The 9,104-nt window shown below is 40.0% G+C and overlaps 1 protein-coding gene across 1 annotated transcript; it reads left to right on the top strand.

Annotated features, from left to right (window-relative positions):
* The first annotated feature begins 2,376 nt into the window (after positions 1-2,376).
* Positions 2,377-2,978, top strand: LOC147888148 (isoflavone reductase homolog A622-like). Its single transcript, XM_087393298.1, has 3 exons — positions 2,377-2,556; positions 2,645-2,764; positions 2,877-2,978. Exons 1-3 carry the CDS (start codon positions 2,377-2,379, stop codon positions 2,976-2,978), a joined length of 402 nt encoding a protein of 133 aa, XP_087249424.1.
* The last annotated feature ends 6,126 nt before the right edge of the window (positions 2,979-9,104 follow it).

Raw genomic sequence — 9,104 nt, 5'->3', positions numbered from 1 at the left:
CATTATCAGAGGTGTAATTTAGCTTTTGGCGGGCATCAGTAAGAAAGTGTCGGGACAAAATACAATCACATGAATAATCACATAAGACCATGAGTGTGGTTCCTCTCTTGAAAAATCTTCCTTAAAGAAGTGCACTAAAAAATCTATGGACATTGTAATAACAATATGCTCTTCTAGTAAAGTATGATGGAAATATTTTGTTTGAGCTTCCTTTGCAGGACCTCCCTAGCCGTGCTTAGGGGAGAGAAAGCAAATATGAGAGCCATGTTTGGACAGATGATATAACAAGGAACATGATAGGCTTTGATGGTGTAGTCAGAATTCGAAGATGTGGTGGGCATCTACAATGCAAAAACATGTTTTGTCCCCACTTGGAGAGAACCAAAGAGGCCAATGAGAAGAATTGGCAAGGGAGACTATCACAAGTATGTCCCCAAAGATCATATGTTGGCGAACATAGCACGATTAAGTGTTTGCATTGTGGAGCTTGTCCTTTCAGCAAGCAAGATTGCCCATGTAGGCTATTCTTATGTTATCCACACCCCAAGGGTGCTATACAATTTAAGAGGTGTGTTCTACACTCTGGGTATCATTGGCATCCAGTTGGTGAAGGAATCTAGAGATGTTGTGAAGGAAGTTAAGGCCAAGTTGACTAACCTCATACAAAGAGATAGGATGGGAAGACCGAAGGTGTTGCAAAAGACTTTAGCAAAAAAAATAAAATTGTATTCCATTATTCAAGATGATCTAAAAGCCATGAGTGATATTGAATTGACATCATTAATAGAGAAGATCAATTTTGTTGTGGGAAGCTCAAGTAGTGCACTTTCAAATAAACAATTGCTTTCATATATGTGTAGAACAATTACAGTCGAAGATGCATATTTCATAGGAATTGTAGCAAATTTTGTAATAGTTTAATGATCTCATTCAAGGTGCCGATTGTATAGCTTTTTTGATCTCAAATTCAAGTTCAAAATGTGTAGATTAGTTTAGATACCAAGTTTGCCAAATTCCATAGGGAAATGCATAAGTTGCAGATCGAACAAGTTAGCCATATGCAATATATCCCCTAAACTTCACAAAAAATGGCTACACCTAATCTTGCATTGGCCCCATGATCATTTTCTTATCTTAGGATCAAGAGTACTCTATGAAACAAATCATTTAGAACATTTTGTAGGTAATCATAGCAAGTATTTGGTTATTTCAAGCAATTCTTGTTTTTGAATAATAGCTCAAAAAATCATAGTAATATAGCATTTATCTTTTCTTTGGTCCAATTTTGACCTTAGATGTTTCACAAGTCCAAAAAATGGTGAATAGTGTGTTGCATGGAATATTCAAGCTAATCAAATTGGTTTTGGAGAGTGGCCTTACAAGTGGTTGTATCGAAAATGATTACATCCAATCCTCATCCAATCATGCTTTATCCTTTCACTAGTATATTTTCTTATAGTATTTTTTATTTTCTCTCTTTAGAGTCCACATATTTGTGGTCTATTTTCGGTTCATATACACATGGCTTATTCCCTCCTATTCATGGTGGGAATACGTTCACCTTTGTATGGTAGTTTGAGGTTTTTTTAGTAGCTTTCTAAAGCCAAATTTTAAATTACGTTTCTCTCTCTCTCTCTCTCTTATTCTCTCTCTCTCTCTCTCTCTCTCTCTCTCTCTCTCTCTCTCTCTTTCACACACACACACACACACACACACACACGCACGCATGCACACACACACAAACATTTCTCTCTTGGAAAAAAGGATTTCTCTCTCTCTCTCTCTCTCTCTCTCTCTCGTAAATAGTGGCAATAAAGGATTTTAAAGCTATTTAAATCGTTTGATTTTAAATGTTGATTTGAATTAATTTAATCAAAATTTAAAACTAAAAATCATTTTAAAAAACCACTTGATTATATATTTTTTTTGGTGGATTGGTGATTGCCCATCACAACATAGTTTTCTTACTACGATGTGATTGTATATTATATTGTAAATGGTATACAAGTCACAACTTAGTTTTCTTACTACCATATGACTTTTATAGAGCCCATTTACAAACTCTCCTTTCGCCTCGCTTGAATTTGATGGTCATATTGAATCTCTTGTGCGTGCAAAGTTGGAATTCATGCAATGCCTGTTTCTCGTGGAATTTATGCAGGGCATTGAACCGAGCCCATTTAATTACAAATTCTCCTGTCGCCTTGTTTGAATTTGATTGTCTTAACCCGTCGATGTAGCTCCAAAGGTTGAAATACGCAACGTCGCTATCCTTTGCGTCGGCTGGCGATCGGTGCGGTGGGGACGGAAGGGCGCTGCATTTGTTATAAGACGAGAGCTTGCTGTCAGCCTCTCAGTGTCTTTGGCTCTGTCACCATGGAAGCCGAGAAGAGCATAGTGCTGGTCATCGGAGCCACTGGCAACATCGGAAAATTAATCGCTCTTTCCAGTGCCTCCTTTCATCAACCCACCTTCGCCCTCGTGCGACCGTCTACCATACGGTCTAAATGCCACTTGATAGCCTCGCTGCAAGCAGCTGGCGTCACTATTCTCGAGGTTCTTTGCTATGCTCACTCTACAAGTTTATTTCAGTCCTCCTCTTCCGTTACGGCATAGATGATCGAGTGTTTTTGTTTTCCTGCAGGGCTCCTTGGAAGATTACGAAAGCGTCTTGGCTGCGATAAAACGAGTAGACATCGTGATATCGGCAGTGACAGAAGAGCAAATAATGAACCAGATGCACATCATCTCTGCCATCAAGGAAGTAGGAACTATCAAGGAATGCATGCATTCATCCCCTGCTAGCATCACAGCGGCTTTAACTCCTGCTTGCCTCACTGATTCGTGATTTTATCGCCTTCTGTCGATGTGTGCAGCGCTTTATTCCATCAGAGTTCGGCATCGATGTGGATCATGTGCAAGGCCTCGAGCTTGCCCAGTTCAAGATATTTAAGGTAGCTCTATGGGAGAATTTTTAAACAAAAATGCAAACATTTATGCTATGATATTGCAAGTGACGATTGGATAGTTTGTGACAAATTGTCTAACCCTAGATAGTTCTATTTCATGTAACTAAGGGAGAGGAAGATAGATTATTGGATATAATGCTTAAATATGAAATTACAATGGTTGCACTACAAGGAGTTGCGCGCTTTCCCACACACTTACCAACATAAAATATTTTGAATTTTTTTTTCTAAACATGAAAACATTGGTAGTTAAGTCAGTATTTTAGTCAACACAAACATGTCGATATATATCCATAGATATATTCATCGGTATGCTCGTCGATATGTATGTGAGTATGCTTCAGTTGCTATAACGTTGGTATGAGTGTCTGTAAATATCGACACTATTATATACCCCACTATCATGTAGTAAAAAAAAAGGGCCAAAAGATGGTGAACCATGTAATATAGAAATCACAAAAAGACAAAGCAACTATAGACGCGCTTGATAAACATGCAAAATAGTGGCCGCGTCTATAGGCACTACTAGAATAGTAAAAATACGGGCACATCTAATAGCACATCTACACTGTGAATTAGACACGGATTTAGACGCTTTTATAAATGCAAAACAGAGAATACAAAAAGTGAGATTTTGGTGCAGGCTGATAAATGTACATCACTGCTTTCCAAACATTGTCCATGATTACCAAAGCACATAATTTTAATAAAAATATCAATGCTTTTTGGCAAACCCACCCTTGCCAAACTATCTACTTTAAAATCCAAACCAGTGTTGAGATCTACAAATACATTCAGCTGACTACTACTTGTGCTACTCATGTGCTCATCGAAATCAGCATCACTAATGGTAGGCTCGTCCTCATGGGTAATGGCCTCAATATCTATATCTCCTATCTCATGATCATCCTCCTCTCTCGTATCACAGTCATCATCACCTCCATGGCCATGATCATCCTCCATATTCTCCGTATTAGTAAATGTACTATACATCACTTCGGAACGTGGCGTCATAGTAGGTATGACATGCCACCACCTATTATTATCCACCATTAGTTGATAGACAACCTAATTCAAACACAAATACAATCATGTTATTTTCCTTGCATCGAAGGTCTCAAATATTTAAAAGTGAGTATTTTTTTATGTGTACAATACCTGTTCACATTGTTGCAGTAGTACTAGTGTGCCCTTCTTACTTTGCCAAAACTTCGTGGAGTCAATAATTACAAAGCCACTTGCATGGCGTTTGATTGTTGCATTAGGGCCTCTTTCTACCACGTCCTTAAACCACTTTACATCCAAAACATACACAAGGAAGCGTCGAAAGTCAAGCTTAATAATATCTTCGATTATGCCACAATAATCATCCATGGCTCCATTGGCTCCCTTAAAGCTAGCAATGACGCTACAATCTTATGTGTTTCTCTTATCATCAATTCGTTGTGTTTGAAAATGCTTGCCCTCACACCATATAGCATTGAACATAGTACACTACACCAATACAAAATCAATTAAATAAGCAATCTAAATTATTGAAAGCTCCTAACTTATATTAGAAGGGATAACATAACATGTCCTTTCTTAATCGCCATAGAGGATGGAAGATTATAATTCACCAATATCACTGGCCATACACTGTAAGAGGTGCTTTTGAGACCAAATGGGTTCACACTGCCCATACCCAATCCAACTCTCAAGTTCCTAGGCTCTTCCTTGAAGCTTGGCCATGTGTCTTCAATATGCTTCCATGCAGGAGTGTCTGCGAGAGTTCTCCACTTGCCATTGGTTGATCGATGGGAGGAATGCCATGACATGAGCTCTACAATGGATTTGCACTATGGATTTGCACTTGAACATATGTTGGATGCGAGGGATTATGGAAAAATGTCGCAGAACCTTACGAGGCACATCCAAAGTTTTGAGATCTGCTCTATATCTTGCCTCTCCACAAGTAGGACACTCTCTTGCATCCTTATGTGGTCCACGAAATAGAACGCAATCGTTGACGCATGCATGGATGCGCTTGTAATCTAATCCTCAAAGAGAGGTCACATGTTGCCTTGCCATATCTCTTGAGGTTGGTAATTTATTCTCCCTTGGAAGCATTTTACACAATAGCCTACATGTGAAGACCATAAATGAGAAAAAGCATTCGAGTAATTGACACTAGCATAATTCACCATGTTTGCAAAATAGACTTTAAAGCTTACTTGAGTAATGCATTTAAACTTGCATTGATGGTCTACAAGTTTAGTAACTCAAGGGAGGTACATAGAACAGAGAATGTTCACCCCTCAAACAGTGGAGTCGATGCTGCAGTAAAAAGATAATCTTGCTCCATGCTATCATCCCTACCTGAGGACTTATGGATATATAAATCCCGCACCATATCATCATACGCCTCCTCGTCCATGGCCTCATGAGGTAATGGCGGAGGGCTACTATCACCATCACTCCATGCGTCCGTAACGGTCCCTCCTAAAGATCCCACCTCATATCACTGATGCTTTGCCTCCTCATGATGAGCATAGGGCAAAATATGAGGGTGTGGCAGTGCATCCTGTATCAAATTAAAAAAGGATCATATATCAAGCACATGAACACCCATAGGTATCTCAATCAACCTTAACTCTTTAACTCTTACCATGTTTACGGTCGCATCCAATTCTCTATACTTTGAGACATGATTGAGTGTAATTCCACGTGCACGATACATGTTTCCTTGACATCAATCACACATACATTTGATTTTTTGCTCCAACCACATTTTACGATGGTGGATATGGAGGGATTCATCCTCACTAGAGCTACTTATTGAAGATGAAGACATCCTACAGGAGCTATAAACATTAAAACTCTGTGTAGCATCTAAAAGCGTGTCTAACACTGCGTCTATACTATGGAATGCATCTATAGGCACGTCTAAAACATAGTGTAGCCACGTTGATAGACGCACGTTTAGATGCACTTTTAAACACGCTTTTAGATGCGTGTTTAGACACGCTTTTAGACGCGCAGTCTACGAGCTGATTTCTCGAGGGGTTCACTATGTATAAACCCTCAATATCACATGCGTTCAAGGCCTATTTGTAAAATCCCTTATTTGTAATTTTTCCATTAATAAAATGTACCCTTTTTCTATACAAATCTGTAAATTTTTTCCAAATTCATTTTAAAAATTGCCTTATGTATATTAATTTCTATAAATTTTAAATATTAAAAATATCCTTCTATTGAACTCACGTGATAGGGTTACATATTATGAATGACCCCCTCGAGGCTGATTTTCCAACCTATTTTTAGCACACTTGCTTTCCTTTACATACTTTTAGCATCGTGTGGCTTGCTTTCCTATTAACAGACATAGCTCTAGGCATCCACACTTATCTCCAAGCACCCATACTCATCTCTAGGCTTACACAGTCATCCCCAAGCATACAAGATAAGTCTAGGGTGAATAAGGAAGAGAAGAAAGAGAAGCAACTTTGAAGAACTTGGACAAGAAGCTTCCATACCTCTATCCAAGGTAAGTCTCTTGGTAGTTGGTCTTCTTTGGAAGTTGCTCTCTTTGGATTAGTCCTTTGTCATATGTAGGGAAGGGACGTTTTTGGTACTTAGAGTGTTGTTCTTTTTGGGGTCGGGCGCATGTCCTTTTCAGCTTCTTTTAAAAAGGCATCTGTCGAAGAGCGTCTATAGATGCATCAAACAGCGTGTCTATAGATGTGTCAAACAGCGCGTCTAACTTTTAAAAAAATAGATAGTTGTTCCTGTAGACACGCTGTTAGATGCATCTATAGACATGCTATGACAATTTTTCTTGTGTGTTCTTCCCTTTCCCCTTCCCCTTCCCCTTCCCCTTTGCCTTCCCCTTCTCTTTCCCTTAATCATTCATGAGGAAATAAGGGATTGCATGAATGATGGAAATAAGGGATTGCATGAATGATGGAAATAAGTGATTGCATGAGGGCGGGTCCAAGAAAGAGAAAAATTGGACTTAAGCATGAGGGCGGGATAAAGAAGGAGGGCATGCATGATGGAGCATTCTTTTTTAGTATTTTTTCTCCTCTTTGTTCCTCTCTTTTCCTCTCTCTTTTCCCCTCTCCTTTCCTCTATTTTCACCTCTCTTTCCTCCTCTTTTTTCCTATTTTTTCTCCTCTCTTTTCTCATCTCTTTCCTTCTCTCTTTTTCTCTCTTTTATCCTCACTTTTTCTCTCTTTTTCCTTCTCTCTTTTATCCTCTCTTTCCTTCTCTCTTTTCGTCTCTTTTCCTCTCTTTTCTCCTCCCTTTCCTTCTCTCTTTTTCTCTCCTTTATCCTCACTTTTTCTCTCTTTTTCCTTCTCTCTTTTCTCCTCTCTTTTCGTCTCTTTTCTCCTCTCTTTTTCTCTCTTATCTCCTCTCTTTTTTCTCCTCTCTTTTAGTCTCTTTTCCTCTCTTTTCTCCTCTCTTTCCTTCTCTCTTTTTCTCTCTTTTATCCTCACTTTTTCTCTTTTCACTTTCTCTCTTTTTCTCTCTTTTCGTCTCTTTTCCTCTCTTTTCTCCTCTCTTTTTTTCTCTTATCTCCTCTCTTTTTCATCTTTTTTCTCCCCTCTTTTCCTCTCTTTTCTCCTCTCTTTCCTTCTCTCTTTTTCTCTCTTTTATCCTCCTCTCTTTTTCTCTTTTCACTTTCTCTATTTTTTTCTCTTTTCGTCTCTTTTCCTCTCTTTTCTCCTTTAAATCTCTTCTATCCTCTCTTTTTCTCTCTTTTTTCTCCTCTCTTTTTACCTCTTTTTTCCTATCTTTTTCTCTTTTCTCCTCTCTTTCCTTCTCTTTTCCCCTCTCTTTTCCTCTCTTTTCTCCTCTCTTTCCTTCTCTCTTTTTTCCCACGTGAAGCTTCAATACCCTGACATTGAGCAAGCAGATACAAACTTCTGTCACTCTAATTCAAAGAATGTAGAAGTCTGTAAATGCTTGCTCAATGTCAGGCTGTCATTCTATTTTTTCTTTTGCATGATGGAAAGAGGGCATGCATGATGGAAAAGAGGGCATGCTCAATGGTAATCTTCTTCTTTTCTTTTCTTCAGTTCATCATGTGGACATGAAGCTCTGCAGCCTCACCTGATCTTCGGAATGCCATATTTCGGGAGTTATATAACATTTTGGGGCACCGTCCCACTCCTGGGGAGTTATACACATACATGACGGGTACTCTAAACACCCCCCAGAAGTCGGTAGTATAGACTCCAAACCACCCCAATCCCACACCAGTTGAGATTAGCCCAGTGGAGTTGAGATAGCCCAGTAGGCTATAGAGCCAAGCCCCTTCTTCCCCCCTATAGTCTAGAGGCCCTTCTGCCTCGCAGAGCCATCGGCGTACTCCCGTGCAGTCGAGAGTCGCTTCTCCAACTACGAGTGGCCAGCGTACTCCTGTGCATGTAAGAGTCGCTTCTCCAGCTATGAGTGGCCAACGTACTAGCTCGGCACGACAGGGCAGCAGGCATAGTAGCAAGGAGAGCGGTGGGGGATGCATGGCACAATGCTTTGGGGGGGGGTATTGGTGGGGGCGGCGATGATTCAGATGATGTAGACATGCCAAAGGGTGATGGTACGATCTTCTATGACATCACTCAGATAGGAGGCATCTTGATAGATGCATGAGGGAAGGACATCATGGCCTTCATGCACTCTGTAATTGCTAACAACTACAGAGATTGCTTTATTCACTACAAAGACTAGCCAGAAAAGTTGGCTGATGAGACACTCGCTGCTGTTGGCTCTAGGTATCCCAATCCCCCCAATGTTCAATTCACAGATAAATGGGCCAAGTCAAAGATTGTTATGATACTTGCCAATAAAAGATCTTCGCTTAAGAGGTAGGAACTAGCCGAGATTGCTAGGAGAGAGGGCGGTCAACCACCAAGGGGCCAGCCCCACACCGCTCACAAGTGTGAGTGGAAGAAAGCAATGAAGGCAGTGAAGGCAGACTCCAGTGTGCAACACGTGGAGGCATGAAGGATCCAAATGGAGCAATATGGAAATGTGCATTTGGGAGCAAGGGTTGCTGAATCATGGGAGGTCCAATTTGTAAGTATCGATCTCAAATTATATTGTCTCTTCTTTCTCCCATGCTCTTACACCTTCTTCCTCTCCCACTCC

Source organism: Dipteris shenzhenensis, chromosome 22 (genome assembly GCF_047967505.1).
Source record: "Dipteris shenzhenensis isolate YYH24624 ecotype China chromosome 22, Dip_SZ_1.0, whole genome shotgun sequence".
Lineage (NCBI taxonomy): Eukaryota > Viridiplantae > Streptophyta > Polypodiopsida > Gleicheniales > Dipteridaceae > Dipteris > Dipteris shenzhenensis.
This window is presented reverse-complemented; position numbering and strand designations above follow the sequence as displayed.

Bases quoted from the DNA above. Each gene is read 5' to 3' on its own strand.
- LOC147888148 (XM_087393298.1), top strand. From the start codon at position 2,377: ATGGAAGCCGAGAAGAGCATAGTGCTGGTCATCGGAGCCACTGGCAAC. The intron at 2,557-2,644 runs GTTCTTTGCTAT...GTTTTCCTGCAG, and splicing joins CTGGCGTCACTATTCTCGAG to GGCTCCTTGGAAGATTACGA. The intron at 2,765-2,876 runs GTAGGAACTATC...CGATGTGTGCAG, and splicing joins TCATCTCTGCCATCAAGGAA to CGCTTTATTCCATCAGAGTT.